We start from the raw sequence: 27770 nt of genomic DNA, 5'->3' as shown, positions 1-27770 counted from the left end.
GTGGTAACCAGTGATATGAAGACTTCTGTGAGAAAAGGATATATGCAGCTACAAGGCCAATAATTATGAAAAGCTAAGGAAAGAATTTTGAGTTATTGTGGAGAACAGGGAATTAGACAAAAAGGAGATGAATGCTCAATGAGCCCTGATCAACATCTATTTAATTTTAGCAGTGTCTGAATGTGCTCCAAAGGTCAAACATCTGAATAAGATAAGTGTTAAAAAATAAATAAATAAATAAATAAAAAATAATAATGAATGAATGAAGCGATTAAGATTGCAAATTGCATGCTTTATCATAAGGAACACAAAGAGCAGGTCCGGAAGGTGACTTGATTGATCAGGCCAGGAAGCATACTACAGAGCTCTTTTAATATATGGCAAGTAAAACACAATGATTTGGGGAAAATGGTGTCAATGGAGGATCAAATAAGGATCAAAACAAGATAACTAGAAGAAGACTCCACATAGTCTTTTAAGGAATGCAGAGAAATGACCAGGAGTTTGGATCTAGTGTCCCCATCCCAATTAGTAGATTACCTGGACACTGAATGAATGTGGATGAGTTGGCAATTTGGGATTTAGCAAACCAAATTGTATTCTATATTGGCTTAATTAAAACCAAGAGATAGTAAGTACGACATGCCAGCTTGGGGATCATCCAGTTAAGCAAAGTCTCTTCTAAATAAGATGTTTATATCCTGGCAATAAAGATCAGGAAAATGAAGGCATAGCTATAGTATTCAACACTAAACAAGATGATGATAATCTTGAATGTCAGGCATAGATTCACATGGCTAAGAAATGAGAAAAGTCTCAGACTGTGTTACTCTGACAGCAATATCTTGACATTGGTTCAGGACATGAGACTATACAGGGGATGTGAAATAGGAAATGATAAAATTGAATATAGTATTGAAAAGAAAACTGTTTAAAAAATTGTGCAGCTCTCAGAGATGAAAATATGTAGAGACTATATATAGCAGGGCTGGCCAACTACGCATCCTTTTGGAGCCAAAATAATTTCGGTAAGGATTAGAAGAGCCACAACCTTTGACCGATGCAATTCTATGGGAGTAAGTGAGCACACATAGTGAGGTGGGAGATGGGTATGCAGAAGCTATGCCTGCCAAAACACATTAGTTACATTTCTGGCACTCATCAATTTTATTGTGTTATTGTGTTTCGACTTTAAAATTTTTCTAATTGTTTAAGTAACTTTCATTTACTGTGTTTTGAATTAAGCTTTTATATTGCAGAAATTTTTATTGATCCTGTTTTTCTCTCCCTCTTCTCTATTTTTTTTTTCTTGTGTTTCTCTTTTTTTTTTGATGCTTCTTCTTGTTTTGTTTATTTTTTTCTGGTAGAGTGGGGAGGCGCATGCTGCTCGAGAGCCATGTTGTGGCTACTCCTGATATATAGTCTTAATATATAAATACGATCAGTATGTTGATTTTGGAACCAAAAAACGAATATGACAAATGATAACTAACACTGGATTTAAAAAGTTATAATATAGTTAAACCAACTAATTTCACCACATATGCTAGTTGCTTCTTCTGGGTTAGGAAGAACAAAAAATACAATAACCGGTAAACACGAACTATTACATAACTAAAACCAAACATATAGAAACTGTTACACAAAAGTAACAGATCTGTTGCAGGAGATGAAAACACGCGGAAAAGAGAATTATATTCTCTTTTCCAACTCTTGGTGGTCAATGGATATTCTAAGAAAATGGTACAAAGAATACTATTGTCTACTTTTCCATAATAGATCCCTGACATTTGCTACAGATCCTTGGTTATCATCCCTTACATTGGCAAATTTTCTCTCAAAATCGCCAATCTCCTCAAATATGACATGAGTGTCTTTCAATCCCATTGTGGCTATATGAGCTCTCTTCCGTCACCCTAAGGACCACAACCCTTTTAACAAACATCCTGGAGTTTACAATATTCCATATTCTTGTGGCCTTGCTTACATAGAGCAGACATCTAAAAGTTTGGAAATTAGACAAAAAGAGCATATTGGAGACATTAATAACAATAAAGAAGACAGTTCAGGCCTAGCCTTTCCACTTTTCCCACACTCACCACAATATTGATTGGGACAAGAGCTCCATGCCTTACACGTTTTTAATTATTTTTTTTTTATGGTTACTACCTATGAAAGGTTATGATTAAACCTATAGTACATTTGTGCCTTTGGTGGACTAAGGATCCCCCCCCCCCCCCTCCATTTTTTCAATTTTATATTTTTTTTGTAATTTTTTAAAATTTATTTTTACATAGTCTGGAAACCCTGCTCTAGAGACCAAACATGGAACTTTTTCAGCCACTTCAGGCCTCCAATACGTGGGTTGATGGTCTCACACTGGGTTATGAAAAATCATCTTCCACCTAAAGGCAATCACAAACATTCATGTCCATGATGGGATTCGAACCCACAACCTGTTAGTTAGAGAGCAGGTACACTAACCACTTGGTCAACCAGGCCAACAGACAACTTCAGTGTCTGCAACATCAAAGAGGCTGTGATGGTCATCCACTCACAAGACACACTCAACAGAAACCAAGGAATGATTTAATGTGAGTTTTGGAAGTCACTTGTTAAATCTCCCACATGTCACACTTTAACTTTTCTGCCAGCTTCCATGCTCCATGTGTTCTGGGTTTTTTTTTTTTTTTGTAATAGTTCCTACATGTTCAGTTTTAGTTATGTATTGGTTCATGTTTATCACTTATTATATTTTTTTGTTCTTCCTAACTCAGAAGAAGCCATTAGCATTTGTAGTGAAACTAGTTGGTTTAACTATCTATATTATGACCTATTAAATCCACTGTTAGTTATCGTTTGTCACATGGATAAATATGATTCAAGAAAAAAAAATTAAAGAGATTGAAAATTAGAATCAAACCTTGGAGATTTGAATTCAGATCCTGAAGAAAACATTGATTCAGCTAGAGATGTGTGTAGTTGGAATGATTGCAAGGATAGAAAATTTAAAATTCCATGATGGACTTATGAAGTTAAAGAAGCTGTCATAGAAAAGAAGAAGGCTTATTGAAAGTTCTTAGCAAGTGAGTAAGCTTGTGCTCTATGAGAAAACAGAAAAAAAGTTTAAAAATGCCAAGGAGCTTATGAAACTAACTGACTAAAAGTCATGGGAAGACTTTGGTAAGAATATAAAAGATATCAGGAAGGTGGCAAAATGTTCTTGAGCCTTGTGAAAAAGATCAGAAAGAGTACTATAAAATGAATCAATAATGAAAATAATGACATGAAAACTGAAGATAAAATATCCCGGATATCTGGAGTAATTACTTTGAAAGTTATTAAATGAAACAAGAAATGACAGGTGGTAGAAAATATTCAAGAGGAAGGCAGTCAGGAGGATATATTAATACTTGAGGTGTAAAAACCACCAAAAAAACTTGAAATCTGGGAAGGCATCTAGAGTACATGTTGCTTAGCCAGAAATTTACATTGAAAACTGCATAACTTAGAAGGTATGGTCAAAAGGATGAATTCCAGATGATTGGAGTAGAGCTCTGATAGTAGCATCTACAATAAGGGAGGTAAAACTGAATATAAGAATTAAAAGTGGAATTTATTTCCACATTGAAATGTTTCAAGTAAGATTTATGCAAGCATACCTGAAAAGAGGTTAATAAAAATTATTAGAGACAAAATTGGAGAAAAACAAACTGGATTCAGTCTATATACAGATTTTCATGATCAAAGTTTCACTTTAAGACAAATAGTTGAGACTTCATGGAAATGTGACATGATCTGTATTTGGGTTTTGTTGACTTGGAAAAAGCACATGGCAAGAGAAAAGCTGTTCAAAACGCTACAATTATATGGTGTAAATGACACTTTGTATCCAGCAATGCATCATGTGTATTTGAGTTGTAAGTCAGTTGTTAGAATTGAAGGAAATACAGGAAGATGGTTTGATGTGAAATCAGGTGTGAGACAAGTTCATGCTATCTTTGCTGGTATTCATCATCTGTATGAAGAAAAATAGTATTAAATCTGATACACTATCTGATCAAAAATATCCATATGTGCCTTTGTAGTAGTGGATATAGCTATGTTCATTACACCCATGGCTTGTACAGGTATAAAAGAGAGCACGTGGTCTAGCAATCTTCATAGGCAAACATTAACATAAAATGAGCCTTGCTTAAGAGCTCAGTAACTTTCAACAATGCACTGTCATAGGATGCCACGTTTGCAACAACTCACTTGGGGAAACGTCTGCCCTGCTGCAGCTGCTCCAGTTAACTGAAAATGACATTATTCTGAAGTAGAAAATGCATCATGACCTGGTGGACTATATAAAATCACAGTGGAACTGCAAGTGTTGACATCCGTTATTATTATTTGTCACCTCCAGGGAATCCAAAGACTCATCGAGGGAGGGCATCTACTCTACAACTCTGTCTCCACCATTCACAATCCACCAACTGACTGCAACATCATCTATCGCCGACCACCACCACTAATATTTCCACAGATAATCACAAACATCCATGCCTATGGCAGGATTTGAACTCTCAACCTTTTGGCTGGGGAGCAGATATGCTAACCACTCAGCCAGCCAGGCTGCAAATATAGCATCTCAGAAAAACGCATGGTGCAAAATTGCCTATCCTCAGTTGAAACACTCACTACTGAGATGCTATTTTTCTGAAAATGACTCACCACTGAGTTCTAAACTGTCTCATCAAGTAATGCCAACACTACAACTATTTGTCGGGAGCTGAAGAACTAGGGGGTTTCTGTGGCCACACAAGCCCAACATCAGCAAGGGCTGATGTTAATAGATTGGTATAAAACTGAAGTAGTGGAAATGTATTTCTGGAGTGATGAATCATGCTACAATTATAAGGTATAGAGTGGTGTTGGATTCTGCTGTCCTGCACAGAGCCGATGGTCTCAACCCCATCGAGCATCTGTTTTATGAATTAGAATGCCGATTGTGAATGAAGCTAAATTGCCTGACATCAGTGACTGACCTCACTAATGCACTTCTAGAAGAATGGAAGGGAATTGCTACAGCATCATAGGAAGGTTATACACGGCGGCTTGTGCATAGGCGCTGCAGAACTGCAGCACCCCCAATTTTTCTCAATATATAAATATATTTATTAATTTATTTATATTTGCTTGTAATATTTAATTTTATCATCAACAATCCTATATAATTCTCTTATTTTGTATAAAAAATAATAAAAATCCATCTTGTAGCACTTAGGAGGGCGAAGAATGCTACCAGCACTGTGTTTTTCACAGTGTCATATTGCTACGCTCAGAAGCATATGCACATGACAGTGAGATGCGAGCTATTAGATTAATGCAGCACTGTCCATTGCGCAGTTCCACTGTGTTTTATATGCAGTTTGCGCCAGTAATAGTGTTTGTAATGCTTATCGTGTTTACTCCATCTCTTTAAATATTTGGACATTACAATTAAAGACATAACATTTGTTATAGTAATTGTTAAGTCATTTGAATTATACTAAACTGTATAATTTTATCATGTTTATATATTTTTTTTTTAAATTTTTACCATAATTTTGATATTTTATCCAAGCACGTATACCCTGTACTTACAGTGTGTATGTATATTTTGAAAGTTGCGGCACCGCCACAATTTCAAGCCACGAGCCACCACTGTTGTTATAGCAGCAAAACCAGCTCCATATTAATGTATTTCATGTTGGAGTGAGAGGTTAGGAACAGATATCTGGGTATTCTTGATCAGATAGTGTATCGAAATGGGAGATGTTAATGTGAGGTCTTTATTTATACAGTTGTTTAGTCAGGTGTGAGCACTTTGTCTGTTAATGAATTCAAGGAGTGGTTGATAGATTGTGTGGATAGTTTGGATCTCCTGCAATGAGTCTTCAGACAAGTGATGCAGAATTGCCTATCCTCATTTGAAACAGTTACTACTGAGATGCTATATTTTTGAAAATGACTCTGGGAGTCTTTGAACTCCATGGAGTTGTCTGTACAATAATAATAACAACTTGAATAAACCGTGAATCTGGATAATTCATAGAGGGGAAATGCGGCTTAATAAGGTCAGTGACCTCTACATAAATAATGGAGCATGTAAACGTGTAAAATTTTTAGTAATATAAAGTGAATGTTACTTCTTTTTTGCTGACAGCATCTTTAGGAAGGTATTTGAAACAAAAAAAAAATCTCAAAAGGTTTAAACAGCCGTTATTTTATATATCAGAAGATGAATAGATACTTCACTCACACATACCATTAGGTACATCATGCGAAGTCTGTATATTGTTGTTTCAACCTTGTATGAGATTACTAGTGTAGCAGAGGTCTTGAAACATAGACCAATTAACAAAATCTAGATTTCATGAAGTATAATTACTTGGTTTCCATTTGATGTCATGTTAGCAAATTACCTCATATGATTCCTTGAACATTCTGATGAAGGTATTTCATCTAAGGAAAGCACGATGGCTACTTGCCAGTCTACATGTTGATGTTCTGTGAGGATATGTGCCACAAGTCTGTTTCTTTCTTCTCTCTTATTTTCAGCTTTGCCTACATGCTCTTTTATTATAGGTTGTAAAACTTCTCCCGGTTTGATCCATGTATACTTTTCACATGAACATGGGATCTTGTATGCCCCAGGTATTTATAGAATGGCATGATGTGTTCAGAGGAATGTAGGAAGCTTTGTAAGGTGGTAACTATTTGAAGGCTGTTTTGACATTGACAAATTTTAATAATTGGGATTATCTGTCTTGACATTCTGCCAATGTAAGGAGATAGTGACCTTGTAATTGATCTCTAGGTTATAATAGGACAATTAATCATACTGAAGAAATTGCCAATTCTTCCAAATTGGAAGAATTGGCAGAACAGGATTTTAAGGTCCTCTTTTCTTTTAATTTCATCATCCTTAAGTATATTTAACACGTTCGCTGCCAACTACGAGTATACTCGTAGTGGGTAAACCTGCTTCACAAGCCAGCTACGAGTATACTCGTATGACGCTTACCGCCGGGAACGAGATTATTGTAGTGACCTTGAAGAAGTGAAAATGCTTGGCTTGTGGGGGCTAGCATCAAAACTGTGTATTCTCATAGACCGTATATGCTCTGCACAAGCCAACTACGAGTATACTCGTAGGACGTTTACCTCCAGTAACGAGATTATCGTACTGACCTTGAAAAAAGTAAAACTGCTCGGTGTAGGGGAACAGACCATGCCAAAGTAGCGTGGCAGCGAACGTGTTAAGGCTCTTTTTTTAAAGTTTGGATGATGCCTATTATTGTGGAGGATGGTTGAGAGAGAGCATGCATTTATGTATCTATGCATATGTGTTGCTTTCTGTAGACCTCTAATATTAATCCTGCAGCATCATTTTTGTTGACTAGGATGTCTTGGAATGGTAATTTGCTTTCTTTTTTTCATTTCTAACATGAACTTGATCTTTGGATGGAGATTGTTCAGGAAATGCACAAAATCTTCAAGGCCTTTCTTGGTTTACTTGCAGATAATAACATATTGTGTTAATATTGTGTTAACTTAATATTGTGTAGTTTTGTTTTGTTTGCCTTGCGTATTTTAGTGCGTCTATTTTTGGTGTGTTATAACGTTTAATTTGACAAAACACGTTACAGATAAATATGGCACCTGTGCGTAGGAAAATGGCGGCCAGTAATGAAGGTTCGCCATCGTTATCAAAGAACTGTAGCATAAAAGAAATGAGTCAGTGTACTAGCTGTGAAATGTACGCTTTGCGGAGTGCGGTCGGAGTGTGGTTAGATGATGATAAAGGATTGAATGTGTGTAGAAAATGTAGGGAGAATGCGGAATTGAAGTGTATTTCGGATCGTGAGTGTGATATTTTTGTCAACCTTCAGAATGAAGGAAATAGGGATATGACAAGAAACGGCAAGGTTGTACATGAAAATTGTGAGAGTGTGAATGTAGAAAGTGTGAATGATAGTATAAATGGTTTCTCAGAGAACAAAAAAGATGAGATAGATGCATTGAGTGAGATCGCGTTGTTGAATAGTGCGATAGAAAGAGCAAAACAGCAGCTAGAGTGCATGAACAAAAGTAGACTGAATGAACCAACCAATAATAAAAGGTATGACAGGAAAAATAGACGTATGAATGTGAACATGAACAAAATGAAGGATAGAGTGCTGTATGGAGACTCGTTAGTACGAGGTGTGTTAGTAGAGGATTTGACAAAATCGTACCAACCTGGTGCGACCATAAAGGACATAACTGCATCTATTAGAGAGCAAAAGGAAAGGGTGAAAGAAATGATTGTTGTGGCAGGTACGAATGATTTGAAAGGAGATAAAATGGAAATGATAGAAGACCTGAATGAATTGTTTGAGGTAGCAAAAGAAAAGAGTGAGAGAGTTAGAATGATTAGTCTTTTGCCACGGTATGACAGTGAAATGTTTAAAAGGAGGGCCATAATTGCGAATGACTTTATGCGTGGGTTATGTATGCCGAGTAGTGTGGAATTTGTGGATGTGTGGAGTGAGTTCGATGGGCGAAAGGATCTATATAAGATGGATGGCTTGCATTTGAATGGTTACGGTGTAAGAAGACTTGAGAAAGTGTTGCTGAATGTAGTGGATATGCAAATTCAGGGAAACTAGATTTGTTAGGGGGTGGGGGTAGAGATACAGTCCTTATGGAGGCAGTTGAATGTAAGAATGAATATAATATGCCAGAGCAAATAAGGACAACAAATCAGAGTGGGAGAGTTAATATAAGGCATCAAGGTAGGGTTGGGGCTAATGGGGGTCTTAAATTCATGTACACTAATACTAGGAGTATTAGGAACAAGAAGGAAGAGTTTTTGGCCATGGTTGGCACTTCCAGACCACAGGTTATAGGTATTAGTGAAACATGGCTGACTGTAGATGATATAACTAGTGGGATTGAATGTGATGGGTATAGTGTTTTCAGGAATGACAGAGAGAATAAAATGGGGGGAGGAGTATTGTTGATGATAGCTGATGAGCTCCAGCCAAGGAGAATAGAAGTTGAATTGCAGGATAGAGAAAAGAGCACATTTGAGGCCATTTGGTGTGAGATTGTGCCTAGCAGAACTAAATATACAATTGGGTGCTGCTATAGACCAGGTGATGGAAAAGATGGTGGTGACAGTATGCACAAGCAAATAGAAGAAATGGGTGGAAGGAGGGTGATTATTATGGGAGATTTCAACTATGGTCGCATTGATTGGAGTGAGGAGAGGACACACGGGAGGAAGGAACTGGATTTTATGCGGTTATTAAGGGATAACTATCTGCGACAGCATGTAATGGAAAATACTAGGGGTCAGAGAGTGCTTGACCTAGTAATTACATCTGAGGATTTGGCTGTAACAAATATGACCACATTGCCACCAATCGGTGAGAGTGATCATAGGGTCTTAACTTGGGAGGTGGCTAAAGGTGTAGAATTTTCAATTAAGACAGGGTACATGTGGAATTATCGGGCGGGAAAGTATGACAAGCTTAGGAGTTTGATTGGTTCAGTGCCATGGCATGTACAACTGCAAGGACTAGAAGTTGATAGTGCATGGGAGGTAATTAAGAAGTGCTTGCATGAAGCAATGGCTGACTGTATACCTAGAGTCCGAATAATAAATCAAGTAGGGGTTAAATGGATGAATAACACCATTAAGCTTGAGTTGGGAAAAAAAAAACAACTATGGAGGGAATTTAAGGAGAAGGGTGACCGGCAGGCACATGAATGGTATAAAGCGCAGGCCAGAAGGGTGACGAGTGTGGTAAGAAAAGCAAAAAAAGATTACGAAAGAACATTGGCCATGCAGGCTAAAGAGAATCCTAAACAGTTTTTTAGATATGTAGCAAGTAAAAGGAAAAATGTACATGGCAGATTGGTTTTAAAGAATGCCGATGGTAGGGAGGTAACTGAATCAGTTGAGATAGTTGAGTTACTGAGTGAGCACTTTGCAAAAGTATATCATCCAGGTGGTGACATTGGAGAAACGAATAAACCAGTAGATTATACGGGAATTGTGGTGAATGAAGTGGAGGTGAGTAGTCTATTGCATAACCTCAATGCCAATACATCTGTGGGATTGGATGGTATACCAGCTCGTGTTGTACGAGAAGCAGCTAAAGAATTGTCAGTACCCTTGACCATTTTGTTTAATTTGAGTCTCGGGTCTGGGTTAGTCCCGAGCGGGTGGAAAGAGGGGAAAATAGTTCCACTGCATAAAGGTGGTTCCAAGACTGCTGTTGTAAATTACCGACCGATTAGCATATCAGGAATCATTGTCAAGGTCTTAGAGAAAATAGTCAAGAGGAAAATACAAGATTGGATAGAAGAAAATGGGATACTGTATCGGGGACAGCATGGTTTTGTGAAGGGTAGGTCATGCCTCAGTAACTTGCTCACGTATTATAACACAGTGACGGCTGAACTGGATAAGGGTAATGGGTTATGGTGATTCTACTGGACCTTGCCAAGGCCTTTGACAGGATTCCACATGGAATTCTAATCAGTAAATTGCAGCATATGGGAATGGACATAGGATTGGTGAGATGGATAGGAGGGTGGTTGACGGAGAGATATCAGAGAGTGGTTTACTCGGGAGTAGAGTCCACAAGACGGCCTGTGACTAGTGGTGTGCCACAAGGATCTGTTCTTGGACCACTGCTGTTTAATTTGTTCATAAATGATATAGGAAATGATCTGAGAGGAACAGTTCATTTGTTTGCGGATGATGCGAAGTTGGGTAGGGCAATAGTGAATGCAGATGACGTCAAAATTTTGCAGGATGATTTGGATAGATTGGAGGTCTGGGCTAATGAGGATGGATGTCAGTTTAATGTGGCAAAATGTATGGTTATGCATTTTGGAGTGAAAAGATTGGCGGCAGTTTACTGCATTGGTGGAACCCTGCTCCAGGAAATTGATGAGGCACGAGATTTAGGAGTGTTGGTAGATAAGGAATTGAAATTTAGGGGACACATTGCAAAAGTGACCAAAACAGCTCATCAAATCACAAGAATACGTTGACAAGCAGAGACAAGCAGGTTATTGTTCCTCTCTATCGAGCCTTGATAAGACCCCATCTAGACTACTGTGCTCAGATTTGGTCACCTAGGTTTCTTCTTGATGGGGAGGAGGTGGAGAGGATCCAGAGGCGAGTGACCAAGATGATAGCAGGTCTGTGGAATGAACCATATGAGAACAGGTTGAGGATTTGTGGGTTGCAAAAATTGGTTGATAGGCGGAGGAGGGGAGATATGATTGAGACATTCAAATTACTGAAGGGTTTCTATAAAATTAATTCAGAAGATATTTTTGAGAACAGGGCTGGTTGTGGGAGGACTAGGGGACATCCATGGAAACTGGGCAAAAGTGTGGTTAGTAAAGGTGTTAGAGCTGGGTTCTTTACTTTTAGAGTAGTGAATGAGTGGAATGCGCTCCCTGAGTCTGTAGTGGATGCTGTGACAGTGAATGAGTTTAAGGCGAGGTATGATAGATACTGCATGAATGTCAAATAGTTGTGATGAATATGATTTGGGGCTTCCCTCGATGAGTCTAATGACTCCCTGGAGTTGCCCGTAATAATAGTAATAGTAATATCATCAGCATATCCATCAGACATGTATTTTTAGGATCGTTTCTTCCTCAAATTTTTATGTGTATAAGTTAGAGTGTGTGTGTGGGGGGGGGGGGGGGGGTAGTGGTAAACCTATTGCCAAACCATATTATTGGTTGTGAAATCTTTCTTTTCAGGTGAAGAATGGGGATTGGAAACAATGATAGAAAAGGCATGTGTCAGATGATAAGTCTATTTCCATCTGATTCTTCAACAGATAACAAGGTTATCCACTGATTCTTCAACAGAGATGTTTGTGAACAACAAAACTATTGCTAAGTTGAAGAATATACGTAGATATTCAGGATGGGTAAACATTTGTTTCATGTACACTAAGAATTCCATACAATCTGGGGATGATCAGATGCTTGAATTCAGTTTCAGATATTAGAGATTAAATTATTGTTTTGTGTATGACAACCAAGTGGGATTAATCTCCATTTCTGAGTAAATGGAAGAGTCCGACAATTTAGAGGATCTTGGTGTTAATATGCCCTATTTAAAATGGCTGGGGAATTGCCATTGTCTGCTTTATCATAATTATCATGCAAACTTCTTAAAGTGCCCGTCTCAAGTGCTATGATGTTATTTTAAGGAGACAATTTTTTAATGAAAAAGGATGCACTAGGGTTAATGCTGGTGGTTAATGCTTCATCATGCAAGAACCTCAGTGGCTTTTTCAATGCTTTCCATCATATCAACTTTTTGGAATGTGGGATAATGGTATAACCAAAGTCTTCGCTCAGAATTGAAGCTTCTATTTTAGTAAGATTGGTTTGAAAAAATTAATAGAAATTTATCAGCAGGAGGGAAATTAAAATTGGTATTTTTGCATACAGTGTTGCAGAAATGTTTAAATTTTCTGTTAAATGTGCAAAGTGTTGCATTTTGGAGTGCAGAAGTATAAGGTTGTGTACTGTATTAGTGGAATTGTGCTTCAGGAGGGAGACAAGATTTGAGAAATTATGTGACCAAATATGAACACAGTAGTCCAAGTGTGATTTGACCTGCCACTCTCCATATAGCAAAAATCTATTCTTCACTTCACTTTTGTATTATTCCAGTAACATCCCCTCCTAACCTTGAACATCTCTGCCATATCATTTAATTTCTGCCTATGAACTAAACTCTGCACTTTATTTTCTCTCAACCTCTATTCATGACTAACATTCTGTAGTCATGGGATTGCTTAATCATTCATTTAGACTCTCTCTCTCCAGAGATTCCATGTGGCATATTCAAACTAGGTGACCAAATATGAACACAGTAGTAGTCCAGGTGTGGTCTGAGCAGAACTTTATACAGTGGCTAGGGCTACTGTGTTCATTTATATTTGGTCACCTACTTTCTCTTTGTGATGTGGAAACACTGAAGATGTGGAGTGTACTTCTAAATTTTGGGATACTTTTGATTGTTATCTCCTCCAGATCTCGAATCTTGTCTCCCTCCAGAAGCACAATTCCACCAATACAGTACACAACCTTATCCGTTTGCACCGCAAAATGCAACACTTTACACTTTTTTATTATTTATTGACCTCCATGGAGTTACAAGACTCATTATAGGAGATCTCTCATAGACAACATAGTCTATCATACCACTCCTCCTTAAACTCATTAACTGTCTTCACTCTCACTTCCCTCTCAGGTAGTATATTAAATGCTCCCACAACTTCCACATTTTGCATGTTCCAGTGATGTCTGCTTGTCATTGTTCCTTCCCCTCTGCTGTATGAAAAATCTCTCCAATGCTTAAAAAAAAAAAAAAAAAAAAAAAAAACTTGAGCAGAAATTACTGATAAAGAAGAGTCTTTTGTTAATCATATCTGTTCACCTTCCAGATATTTGTTACTGTTAAATATTTTAATCACAATATTTCAATCAGGTAAATACCTCTCAACAGCTAAAATGTCTCACCATATCCATACTATGTCTTGTTCTCCAAACAAGATAGTTTCTGCACTTTGCATGCCTTTGATCTGACCTAATAACCAGCATTGTACTGTTATGATATAATTTTTGTTATGTCTCTGCACTATCTCTAAGATTAATTCATCTCTCTCAAATCCTGATGACTAGATCTGAGTGTAGTATGATAGATATGGTCTAATTAGAGCTTTATATACACATATATTAAAAAAATAAAATGGAACCACCACCACCACTCTTATCTCTCCTTGTGAATGCTGCACTTCTCTGGGTTGTCTTCACAACCTTTGCAATATCTTCAAATTTCTCAGGATCCCTTGCTTCCTCCACTTCTTCCAATATAACTACACCAATTGAGTATGAAGCATCCCAAATCAAGATAGCAAATTTCAAAACCTTACATCTAGCTGTATTTAAAAACTTACTTCCCCAATTATTTGCCCATCTTTCCAGCTTATTGAAATCATCTTGAAGAGCCACAGCATCAGCTCTGTTACTAATAACCCTCTCAAGCTTCACATAATCTGCAAGCAACTTATCTCCCTAATCCAGTGACAATGTCATTTACATTCTTACTTCTGGATACTTGCACTTAGAACCTGCTCATTCATCCAAACTATTAAAAAAAAAAAAAAAAATCTATTTAAATATTCTGGAAGAGAATTGACATCACCATTATTTCTTAACATTTCTAACTTTGCATCTTCAGGAAATCCCATGTCTGACATAAAATATCATTAACAAACACTATCATCACAAACACTTAACTTAAACAGTTAAAATATCATCACAAATATCATCACAAACACTTAACTTAAACAGTTAAGTGTTTTGTTAATGATATATGGATATCAAGAAGAAAGCTTTGGTGCAAGAAGAAAGCTTTGGTGACAAAGTGGAGACATTGACAGTGCTGTTATGTTTCTCTGCATATATCTATATTAGTTAATTGTTCTGCAGATATTAATAGAATATCAGTAGAACACATGATATTTCTTTGTTGTAGGCCCTCTTGTTTGTGGGAATAATAAAAATAAAAAAAAGTTTAGCAGAAATTACTGATAAAGAGGAATCTTTTGTTAATTATATCTATGTTTACCTTCAAAATATTTATTACTGTTAAATATCTTAATCACAAATTTATCACTTTTAAGAAAGAGAAAGAAATAAAGTTATCAGTACAGAATAAATAATCAATTTTGTTATTTTATCTCAGCCACCACTTGAAGTCGGAATTGTTCGTCAGTTTCCATTTTCTTCAAGTTTGCAAAGAATGAGTGTTATCACTCGTGTGCTTGGTGCTCAGAATTTTGAAGTATATACCAAAGGAGCTCCTGAAACTATAGTTTCCTTGAGTGATCCAGAAACAGGTAAAGTTATTTTAATAGTGTTAACCTATAATCCATTGAGTGTTTCACTCATATATAAACAAGGAAGTCAGCTGATAATCTTAAACCACTGATGAACATTTTTCCCTTCCCAAAAAATACATTTCTTGCTTTGTCATTTCATTTAAAATAGTATCATCTGAATGGTCATAAGTATTGGTTTAAAAATAAATAAAATATTGCAATTAACATTATTATGAATAACTAACTTGCAAGTAATGTATAGCTTTAATGAGTTTACAATACTGAGAGCTATCCATATAAGGTAATATTCATGAAGTGGTAATTATTAGTATCTGAGATCTCCAGAGAGTCGAGGACTCATCAAGGAAGTCTATAAATCACCCAAATCAGCAGTAATATCTTCTTTTAAATTCATTCACACTAGATGTACTCACTACCCCTAAAGGCATACTATTCCACTCACTCACTGCTCTGTGAGAGAAAAACTTAGCCCTTACCCCCTTTCTTTACTGCTAACAAACTTAACTTCCATGGATGCCCTGTGTTCTCTCCCCACCTTCCATATAACAAAAAATTTCATTAGACAATATCCTATAACACCCATTCAAAAGTAGACCTCTATCTTGTAACTCTTCTTTGTACCCCTTTCCACAGCTTCTTTATCACCTTGGAACCCTTGGACTATGCACAATAATCCAGGTGTGGTCTTATCAAGGCTTTATAAAGAGGTCAAATGACTGCCTTATCCTTACCTGTCAAGGTTCTCTTCAACATTGCAATAATCCTCTGAGTTGAAATTCAAATTCCTATCCACCATTATGCTAAGGTCCTTAGCCTCATCAGTTTCTTGTAGTATAATCCCACTAATATAATATACCACTGGAAATCTCATCATGCCAAAGTGCATAACTTTACACTTACTAATATTAAACTGATAGCCATTTTCATTTTCCCAAATTTCCAGCCTATTCAAATCATTTTGCAAATGTTGGATATCAGTAGCATCCCAGATTGCCCTGCCTATCTTTGCATTATTGGCAAACAACTGCACATTTTCTGTTAGACCCTTCCTGATGTCATTAATGTATAGATTGAACGACAGTGGCCCAAGAACTGATCCTCGTGGTACACTACTGGTCACCTTAAATCTGGTAGATTTGCACCTGCTGTATACCACTTTTTGATATCTGTCAACCATCCATTGATCCAAGTCAAAAGTTTATATTTCAATCCCATATTCTCCAGTTTATTCAACAGCCTTTCATGTGGTATCCTATCAAACCTTAGCAAAATCCACCATTATCATAGTGTATCCATTTCCTTTATTCAACTCACCCATAACATTGTTATAAAATATGAGCAAATTGCTGAACCATGACCTTCCTTTAGTAAACCCATGCTGCTCTTTGCAGAGTATATCTTGTTTGTCTACTCATTTCGTATGCGAGTTCTTTACCAACGTCTCTAAAATTTTCACTGCCACACAACTGATGTGTCTAACTACCAACCATAGGTTGGTAATTAGACACATCAGTTTTTGCATCACCCTTGGACAATAGAACTATCACCTTCCATTCCTGTGGTATCATTACTGAGCTGACCTAATGACAGTGGGTTTCATAGAGACCTTGATCTCATGAGTCATCACAATTAATATATACATTGCTATATTTACTAATCTTCTTCTTCTTCTTCTGCAGCTTCTCCCACTTAAGTGGGGTCACTGTTTGTAATGAGTCTCCTCCACACCTTCCTGTCTTGGGCTGTCACCACATCCAAGTTCTTCATCTTCAAGTCCTCTTCTACCAGCTCCCTCCATCTCTTCTTTGGCCGCCTATGCTTCCGCCTCCCTTGCACATCCATCTGCATGACCCTTCTTCCCACATATTTGTTCTCCCTCCTCATCACATGACCAAACCATCTCAACCTTGCCTCCTGTATTTTCGCTCCTAAGTTCATAACTTTCACTGTTCCCCTGACATAGTCGTTTCTCAGACGATCCTTTCTGGTCACACCGCACATCCACCTAAGCATTCTCATCTCTGCTACTTCCATCCTGCTGATGTTATTTTTCCTCAGGGCCACAGTTTCTATAGCATAGGTCATAGCTGGCCTCATTACTGTCCTATAGATTTTGCCTTTCAGATTGATCAGCACCCTCTTATCGCATAACACTCCAGCCATCTCCCTCCAATTCCACTTGTATTCTGCATCCCACTTTCTTCTCAGCTTCTTCATCTTCTTCCACTGTTGAACCTAAGTATCTAAAGTCTCTCACCTTCCTGATGACATTTCCTTCCAGCTCCAGATCTGTCTCCTGGCCACCGCTCACTGCGCAACACATATACTCTGTCTTACTTCTGCTCAGTCTCATACCTCTCTCTTCCAGTACTTTTCTCCATCTTTCCAGTTTAGTTCCTGCCTCTTCTCTTGAATCTACACACAGCAAGATGTCATCTGCATACAACATTGTCCAAGGTGCATCTTCTCTCACCTCCTCTGTTACCACCTCCATCACAATATTAAACAGAAACGGACTTAATGCTGACCCTTGATGCAAGCCAACTGTTACTTGAAAACTTTCTGTCTGTCCCAAACAGGTCCGAACACCTGTCTTCACATTTCTGTACATTTCCCGCACCAACCTGACATATTTCTCCGGCACCTTCTTCTCCCTCAGACACCTCCAGACTTCTTGCCTTGGCACTCTATCGTATGCTTTCTCCAGATCAATAAATACCAGATGTAGCTCCCTTTGTTTCTCTCGATATTTTTCCATCATCTGTCGTAACCCAAAGATAGCATCTGTTGTTGATCTACCAGGCATGAAGCCAAATTGTTCCATTGCAATCTCCACCTCCTTCCTCAATCTACCATCAAGAACCCTTTCTAGGATCTTCATTGTGTGGGACATCAACTTTATTCCTCTGTAATTTTTACAGTCTTGTGCATCCCCTTTACCCTTGTAGATGGGAATGAGTACTCTCCCTCCATTCCTCGGGTATATTTTCCTGTTGGCAAACTTTCATGAACAGGTCTCACAGCAGGTCAATTCCCTCTTCCCTCAGTGCCTTCCATGCCTCCACTGGAATTCTGTCGGGGCCCACCACTTTTCCATTCCTCATCCTCTTCAAGGCCTCCGTCACTTCCATTCTACTGATGTTCTGCACCATCCCCTCAGAAGGCTGCCCATCTCCTCTGTGAGTCCTTGCATTTTCCTCATTCAAAAGTCCCTCAAAGTATATTTTCCATGTGTTTCTTATGTCTACATCTCTCCATAATACTCTTCCTTCAGCATCTTTGATCTGCCTCACATGTAAGATGTCCTTTGCTGCTTTATTTCTACATTTTGCTAGTTGGTAAATTTTTCTCTGTCCTTCCTTTGTTTCTAATTGATCATACAGATCTTGATATGCCGTGGCCTTCGCCTGTGCCACAACTCTCTTGGCTTCTTGCTTTCTCTCTTTGTACACCTCTCTGTCCTCTTCCACTCTTGACTCATCCCACTTCTGCTTTGCATTCCTCTTAGCTGTCACTGCCACTTGTACATCATTATTCCACCACCAACCCTCCTCCTGCTCTCTAATCTTTCTAGATGTCTCACCAAGCACCTCAATTGCACAGCTCAGGATTACTTTTGAATTATGTTTCCACCAATCTTGTACACTTTCCAGTCCATCCGAAATCCTCTCTAACACTCTCTCCCTAAAACGATTCCTCACACTCTCCTCTTTTAAGCGAAACCACTTAATTGTCTTCATCCCATGGCAACCAGAAGTTCTTATCTTCGATCTTATTTTAAAGTCTGCACACAGCAGTCAGTGTTGCTGTGCTACTTGATCTGTTGGAATTACTTTACAATTTGTCACAACCTTAAGATGTTTTCTTCTAGTCAAAATGTAGTCAATTTGTGAGCTGTTGTTACCACTTCTAAATGTTATCAAATGTTCTTCCCTCTTGAAGTAAAACGAGTTCACAATTGCCAGATCAAACGCTACTGCAAAGTCTACAACCCTCTCTCTCCTTCCTGGTTCATCATTCCCACTCCGTGACCACCATGCACCCTTTCACAGTCTCTATTCTGTCTTCCTATGTGCCCGTTCAAGTCTCCTCCGACAATCACCATCTCATTTTCTTCCAATTCCCTCATTTCTTCATCTAACACGTTCCAGAACTCATCTTTTTCCTCTGCTGTACAACCAACTTGCGGGGCATATACGCATAATACGACCACCCACTCTTCTCCAAGACCCAATTTCATTCGCATGATCCTGTCGTTCCTTTTACCCACATCCAGTACTTCACCCTTCATTCTGCCACACAACACAATTCCTACACCATTTCTTCCCTCGTTATTCGCTCCAGAGTAGAACAATTTATATCCATCTCCCAGTTCCTTTGCCTTTCCCCCCTTCCACCTTGTCTCCTGCACACATAAAATGTCCAACTTCCTCTTCCTCATCATGTCTGCCACCTCTCTTCCCCTTCCAGTCATGCTTCCAACATTCAGTGTTCCTACTCACAACATCCTCTCCACCTGCTGGACTCTCTTCTTTAATCGCACCCGCCCTTGATGCAGTAGCCCTTGTCCACTTCTCGCAGCTGTAGGGCAATGTGGCTGCACGTCGCTTAAGGGGCACGCCCTAGCCTTTATATCATTTTCTCTTCGACTCATAATCATTGCTATATTTACTAATAAGTCTGTTTTATTCTGCATCTTGTTCTTTCATCCTTCATGCTTCCACGTGGTGATGATTTTATTATCAGGGTTATAGCAAGGTAGTATTCTCTCCTTTTTAATCTGTAAATGAATTGAATTCTAAGAAAAGCATCAAATAGAAAAATGTTAGCATAATTTTACTTCTGTTTGAAATTACCATTATTATTATTTTTATAAAGTCCTTTTGTTCCTTGATATCCTTATAATTTTAGCTCTTAGCTTTATAGGAAACTTTCAGAGAAAACTATGTGAATGAGTTTAAGAAATGGTATGATAGACTTTGTGTTGTTTAAGATGGGCCTCCTCTGATTTTACATCAAACTATCATCCTGTATTTCCATCAGTTTTAATTGCACTTAAATATATAGACTATATATTGCTCTGTATAATGTTTCATTTACTCTATATAATTGTAGTGGTTTCAAAAGCTTTTCTCTGGGCTCCTTGTCATATGCTTTTTCAGATCTAGAAAACCTAAGCACAGATCCTTGTTATATTCCAGTGATTTCTCAACTATTTATCATTAAGTGAAAATCCGAACTCTATCACTCTATTTGACCTGAACCCAGCTTGTTCTTCTCAAAAATTTCTCTTCCATAATTTTTTCTCAGCCTCTTCTCAAGTATGTGTGCATACTTCAGAAGTTGGCCTTCTTTATAGGCCCTGTGAAGTATGCAATGTAGCCACTGTAAAACGTTTATATCTACATTTGAGCATTTCTGGTTGAATATCATCTACTACAGCCGTCTTCCACATTTCAGGCTTTGCATGGATTTTTCTACCTCTGGTATTGTTATGTACTCCTGTTTGCATTCCTCTTGAATACTTTTTGCTACTGTTCTCTCATTGCTTGTTTCATTTATAATATTCTTTCAAATTAATTACTCCAAACATGTGCAATATTCTTAACTTCAGTTTCCATCGACCATTATCTTCTTTGATTCCTTTTACAGTACTCTTTCCTCCATTTTAATTTTATCAGTAGCCTCTAGAACATTTTGCCACCTTTCTAATATTTATTTTTTATATATTCTTACTGCCTTCCCATGTGACTAAGCTGTATTCTTTTGGGGCATCTTCTGACTTATTTGCTATGAGTTTCAGAATGTTTTCTTCTTTTCCAGGACTGCTTCTTTAATGTTTGTATCCACCAGGGTGTTTTTATTTTTCTATCCTTGCAGACAGCTTCACTACATGATGCCTGGCCTCCTTAGCTGAGTCACTCAATGTTTTCTTCAGAACTTACTATTGAGAATACAAAATTTGGTTGTCATTTTTGAACTGTTTCATTTTTTTTCATGAATAAAGTTTGTATAGTTCAGTCTATAGTTTACTTATAAAAGCAACTCATCTTCAATTTTTTAAAACTTTCTTAAGTGATGATCACTTTCAATATCACTTCCTTTGTATATTCTTGTATCCTGAACCAGCATCAAGACACAGCATCACTATCAACAATAACATAGTCAATGAGGCTTTTCTTATTTCTTCTGTCCATATGAACTTGGGCACATCTTTATGGTAGAACATGGTATTAGTAATGATTATCCATATCCTGAGCAGAAAATACTTACCATTATTATTAGCCTTGCCCTTTTCTACATGGTTGGTGAGAAGATTCATTTCCTACTCTGCTGTTTAGATCTTCAACAAGGACCAATTTTTCCTTTTTCTATGTGTTTACTCTAAAAAAAATTCCTCCACTTCATTCTGAGCAGAACCTTCTATGGGATCATATCTGATTTTCCCTTTCAGTCATTTCCAACTGAAGGTGACTTTGTAGGCATTGCCCACAAAGTATTCATGGTGAGATTTTTACAGGGTAGTTCGCTTTCCCCAATTCCCCAATTTTATCCAGGCTTGGAACCGGCATATGGCTTGGATGTATTCGACTGTAATCCATGTGTGTTCGTGGGGCCGGCCGTTCTGGGGGGACAAGAAACCCGAGAATCCAGGTGAAAAAACCCCTCTATCTTCATATGAGACCGGCTAACTCACCTTTAGTCGAAAGAGACCAGATTAAGGTTCCTCACGTCACAGACGGGAATCGAACCCAGGTCTTTCCGACCAAAGGGCTTCATCTATGCTGACTGAGCTACGGAGGCTCATGGGATCATAGGCACAAGTAAGTTGTACTGCCCATTTTCCCAGTTTGATGTTTGTCCACATAACTCTACTTGAAATTGACTTCCAATCAAAAATTTATATTCATGTTTGTCATTGAAAGCTATCAATACTTCTTGACCATTTTTATGATCAACGAGTGTTGTGTGTGTGTGTGTCAGTAATGCCAACTATGTATACATGGTACTTTTTCAACTTTTCCATTTCTTCTGCTAGTTCAATTTCTTTCCATTAATACTCCTTCTGTTGATGGTTCCTATCTTCAATTCTTCTGATGTTTTTGTTCTTTTAGATTCTGAGTTGAGGTTTATTCAAGTAGCTGACATTTTACTGTTTATTTTTACTAACATTTTACTGTTTATTTTTACTGACATATTACTGTTTTTATTAATGTTTTGTACTGTTTATCATCTTTCCTGTTAAAAACAGCAGGGACCTTGTTAACAAGGTGATCCCCCAGCTGCCTGAAATATCGTGTATTTTATGTATTTGTGGTTTAAGCCAGTAGAGAGTGCAGTTTGACTGGCTAAGTTCCAAATTGCTAGCCCATCCTCATTTGTTCATTATCCAGTGAACTTTCTAACAGGGACAACATGAAGGTGATGATTGAACCTTAGGTCAGAAGCCCCAGTTGGTTCACCACATTCTTTAAAGGCAATGTGGGAGTCTCCTCTGAGTTATCTGCCACAGACCTTTAAGCAAACCAGATAACATTGTCAATGAACTTATTTCTTGTCTTCCCACCTTGTGAATTTGTGCACATCTTAGTTAGAACTTAGTAATGATTTGTACATATTCTGAACAGAAAGTCTGCAAGAACTTAACATTATTATTAGCATCATTAGCTCTGTTCCCCATTCTGATATTTGCCCTCATTACTTTGCTTATTATTACCCACCATTCAAGAAGATTATGAATGTTGAATACTATGGCTACTCTTTTTACTTAATCATTTATTTATTCCTTAGAAATTGTTCCTCACATGTATTTCCTCTTCTTTATTTTGGTGTTTTACGCCTATTATGTCAATCTTGTACTTATCTATTTCTTCTGCTAGAGGGATAATTAGATGAATTGCAGCCAAAAAGAGTAATAGACAGGGAGGTAGGAATGGTGGTTCATTTGAAATAATATGCTGTGAGACAGAAGTCAATAGGATAAAATATACAGTTGGTTTCTATTTTAGGCCAGGAGGAAAGGGATTCAAGAGATGAGGTGGAAGTCAGTAATTGCTATAATCCTATGGAGGTCTTCCGCTATAGAGACGTGGATTGGAAAGAAGAAAGATCACATGGCAGGAAGGAAATGGAATTTACACATATAATATTTCAACATAACTACATGTCAGTGTATGAGAATGTTGGATCTGGTTATTGATCAGAAGATCTCTCCATAACCAAGGTGGCCACATTGCCAGCGATTGAGGAGAGTGATCATGATCCTAAGAAGAGGTTTGTGAAATGTGGAATTTACAGTAATAAAAGGAGTATATGTTGAACTACAGGGCCAGCAATTATGACAAGCTTTGTTAGTTTGCAGAGCAGAGAAATTAAAGAATTGATTGTTTTGGCTGGAACAAATGATTTAAAAGGTTATAAATATCCAGTGAGAGGGATATGAAAGAGTTGCTGGTAGAGGCTAAAAAGAAAAGTGAGAAAATAGGAATTGTGAGTCTGCTGCCTCAGCGTGTGACAGGAATGAATTCAGAAGGACCACGATTGCAAATTAGTCAACGAGGAGATTGTGAGATGAGTGAATTTAATGGATTTTCAGGTCTTGTATATTGCTGATAGACTACATTTAAATGGTTTTGGAGTTAGATGTTTGAAGAAAAGTGTCGTTCAGTTAGGAGATTGGAAGTACAATGTCAGGGAAACAAAGTATTGGGGAGGAGGGGGAGCAGTCAAGTATGAGTTCAGTCATCCATGAGACAACTGTGTGTGTAGAAATGATTACACAATGCTAAATGTGATTTCACAGGTTTCAAATCCAAATGGATTGTTAATAACATTACATTATAATTGGTCCAAGGGGATGTTGAAATACACGTATATGAATGCCAGAAGTATCAGAAATAAGGTAGAGGATTTTTAGTATTGGTCTGCTCATCTCATTTTCCTTTCCCCTCTTTTACTTTGTGTTGTCGATGGTTTATTAATCATCGGACCTAAACCGTTCACAGGATAAAATGGTCTACACCCCGGTGCATCCTATGTCTGCAATGGTGTGGAGTTCTCAAGGCTGCTTTGCGGGATGAAAAATCCTACTGTCCACCCCCAAGACCGGCTAACTTGGCTATGGCTGAGAAAGATCTTTCAGCTCCTCATGTCTCCGATGGGGATCGAACCTAGGACACTCCTTCCCCAGGCATATGGTTGTGAAGCGCACAGCCACTAGGCTAACCACGCAGACTTGGTCTGTTCATCATGGCCAAAAATTATGTGGCATCAGTGAGAACTGGTTGACAGAAAATGATATAGTTATAGGTATAGAATGTAAATGGTTGCATTTACAGAGAGGATAGATGTAATGGACAGGAGGTGGTAAATTGCTGATGAATGATAGTTGAAAAACTTAACCAACAAAATTAGAAGTTAAAGGGGATTTTAGGTCTTGGAAGATGCTTCATTTGAGTCTATAGATGCAAGATAGAAGCCAGTAGGATAAAATATACTGTTGGTTGCTACTACAGACCAGGTGAAGATGTGAATACCATGCATCATGAGATTAGTACAACAATTGCAAGCTGAACAATTATTATGAGTAACTTCAACTATGGGATCATAGATTGGAAGGAAGAAAGGGGGCATGGCAAGATGGAAGAAGAATTTATACAGTTGCTAAAGGATAATTACATGAAACAGTATGTTATGGTGGGAACACTGATTTGCTGGATCTGGTAATAGCATCAAAAGGTATATCCATAACCAAGGTAGATTCTCTGCCTTCAGTTGTGAAGAATGACCATGCTAAACATGTGGAATTCTCTGCTATGTTGAACTATAATGCTGATATATTTTTTATTTATTTATTTTTTTTTTTTTTATGTTGAGCCCATACACAGGAGGTTGGTTGGCCAACCTATAGTACATTAGTACCGTGTATGGATAGTGGGCTGGGAAAGGAGGAATTTGTTTACATTTGATTTGAATGACTTTAAATTGTATTCCTTGGGAAACACAGCAGGTGGGAGACTGTTGCAGGGATGAAGGAAGAGGAAAAGAAACTTATTCTGTTTGTTTCTAGGTGTACTGTGAAGTGATGTTGTGCAGCAGCTGCACGTGTTCCAATGAGCTTTGTACTGAGCGGAGGAATTATTGATGTTATTTCAGATGAGCATTTTCCATGGAAATATTTGTAGTATATACATACTGCAGAGATCATATGTCTGTGTGAAAGGTTTTCGCTTGGCATCTGGACTAGTTGTGTAAGGTCATTGGTGATGGCAAATGTTTCAGCATCTCTGTCTGCAAGATCTGCATAAACGACGATGGTAAATGTCCTCCAACCATTCCAGACACCCAACATACAATGCCCCCTGTATCCTTTTGCCAGGATGAGATCAGAAAAATACTGTCCAAATTAGACACAAAAAAGTCTCCTAGCCCCAATGGCATTCTCCCAATTGTTCTGAAAGTGTGTTCTCCAGAACTGACCCCTATCCTATGTAACCTATATATACTCTCATACTCCACTGGAATCTATCCCACAAACTGGAAATTGGCCTATATTCAGCCCATTCCCAAGAAGAGTGACAAGTCACTGCCATCCAATTACCACCCTATCTCCCTTACCTCAGTCCTGCCAAAAGTAATGGAAAAAATCATCAATTCCCAACTCTTACACTATCTTGAAGACATTCACCAAATAAATGACAGCCAGTATGGATTCCGCCACTGCCGATCAACAGGAGATCTACTCGCATACGTCACCCATCTCTGGACAACTGCTATGGAGAGGTTTGGCGAATCCCAAGTGGTTGCACTAGATATCTCCAAAGCCTTTGACCGGGTCTGGCACAAAGGCCTACTAGGCAAACTGCCATCATTTGGTCTGACCCAGGACTTCTATAGCTGGATTGTCAGTTTTCTGTCTGGACGCACACACTGCATGTGATGGTGGATGGCTCCTTATCCTCTCACCACTCAATATCTCGCCACTCAACGATAATTATGACAGACTTAGGAGATATCATGGAGCAGTGCGAGGAAAGAATGTCAAAAGTGCATGGAAAGTGGTCAGAGATTAAGAGAAGCAGTATCAGACTGCATACCCACAGTCAGGAGGATAAACCAAGTGGGGATTAAGTGGATGAGCAGAGATATAAAGCAAGAGCTGGGAAAAAAAAAAAAAAAACACTGTGGAGGGAATTTAAAGAAACAGGTGATCTTGCATACATATGAGCAGTACAAAAAAGTTCAAGCAAGAAGGGTGACTAGTATGGTAAGAAATGCCAAATGAGATTAGGAAAGAAAATTAGGTAAGCAGGCCAAAATAAATCCAGAAGAGTTTTTTCATTATATAGCAAGTAAGAGGAAAAATGACTATGGTAGGATGACATTAATCAATGCTGATAATAGAAAGATGATAGAGGCAAAAGAAGCTGTTGAGTTGCTGAGTGATCATTTTGAAAAGGTGTATCATCCAGGGGGAGATTTTGCAGTTGCTGATGTGACAGTGATATTTATCAAAATTGAGGTAGTTGCACAGGTGGTGCTCGGCCTGGTGAAAATTATCAATTTGAATACAGCAATATGATTGGATGGCATGTCGGCCAGTGTGCTACATGGATGTGTAAGAGAATTAGAAGTGCCTCTGAAGAAGTTGTTCATTGTAAGTCTCAGCTCTGGCAAGGTTCCAAGTGGAGGATGGAAAGAGGATGACATAGTTCTGTTACATAAAGGTGGCCTCCAAGACTGAAGTAATAAATTGCCTATCAATTAAATCTGAAGAGTGATGGTTAAAGGTAAAATCCCACAGTGGTCAATAGGAATATGATTCTCTGTGGTGGGTTGTCTGGCTTTCTAAAAGCTTGGTCCTGCCTTAGTAATTTACATACATTTTATAATAGAGTGACAGCAGAATTAGATAAGGGAAATGGCTACACTATAATACTGCTGAGCTTTAAAACACATTTTAAAGTATATCACATGGGAAACTGTTACAAAAGTTGGAGCAAATGGAAATAGATATGAAGCTGGTAGCATGGTTAGGGGGATGGCTGACAGATACACAAAAGAGAATAGTATATGATGGAGTGGAATCTAAGAGAATGAGGGTTACTGTTGGGGTGCTTTAGGGTTGTGTACTAGGGCCAGTACTCTTTAATTTGTATATTAATGATATAGGATAAGATTTAAGGGGAGAGTGTACTCATTTGTTTGCTGATAATGCAAAACTGGGAAAAGCAGTAGTTGATAAAGGTGGTGTAGATATCCTGCTGGATTATTTAAATAAATTTGGCATTTTGGGCAAAGAGTAATAGTTGTTAATTTAATGTTGCAGAATGTAAGGTTATGCACTTCAGGTTCAAAAGGTTACATACTGTGTATCGCATTGTGATAGTACTGAATTGAAGGAAATTGATGAGTCTAGGCACTTGTAGGTAATGTTGGATAGAGAGCTGAAGTTCAGAAAGTTAATAAAATATCTCAAAGGATTACTTGAATGTTGAAATGCATGCTAACAAATAAAATAGGGAGGTTATTATTCCTCTTTATAAGACTATAATTCAGATGCATCTTGACTACTGTGCACAGATTTTAGTCACTTGGGTTTCTTGGGGATCAGCAGGTGGTGGAGAGGATTCACAGATGAGTGATCAAGCTGGTGACAAGTTTGTGGAATGCTCCATATGAGGATAGGTTTAATGTGTGTGGAATGCAAAGTGTAGTTGATAGGCAGAAAAGAAAGGATAAGAAGTTTCTAAGTTATTAAAAGGGTTCTACCAGATCAACACAAAGAAAAATTTTCAATAC

General features: G+C 38.0%; 1 protein-coding gene across 6 annotated transcripts in view; it reads left to right on the top strand.

Annotated features, from left to right (window-relative positions):
* LOC150096516 (polyamine-transporting ATPase 13A3-like) overlaps window positions 1-27770 on the top strand; it is a 751182-nt gene that overhangs the window by 496431 nt on the left and 226981 nt on the right. For all 6 annotated transcript variants that reach the window (XM_090407885.1, XM_090407886.1, XM_090407887.1 and 3 more), the window contains one exon: window positions 14813-14966. In XM_090407885.1, the coding sequence (XP_090264011.1) occupies window positions 14813-14966 (154 nt within the window). The remainder of the gene's footprint in view (window positions 1-14812; window positions 14967-27770) is intronic.

This window comes from Typopeltis vanoorti, chromosome 18, assembly GCF_054136105.1.
Source record: "Typopeltis vanoorti isolate ZY-2024b chromosome 18, IOZ_Tvanoo_1.0, whole genome shotgun sequence".
Taxonomy (NCBI): domain Eukaryota; kingdom Metazoa; phylum Arthropoda; class Arachnida; order Uropygi; family Thelyphonidae; genus Typopeltis; species Typopeltis vanoorti.
The sequence above is the reverse complement of the archived record's forward strand: the minus strand, read 5'-3'. Positions and strand labels throughout refer to the sequence as shown.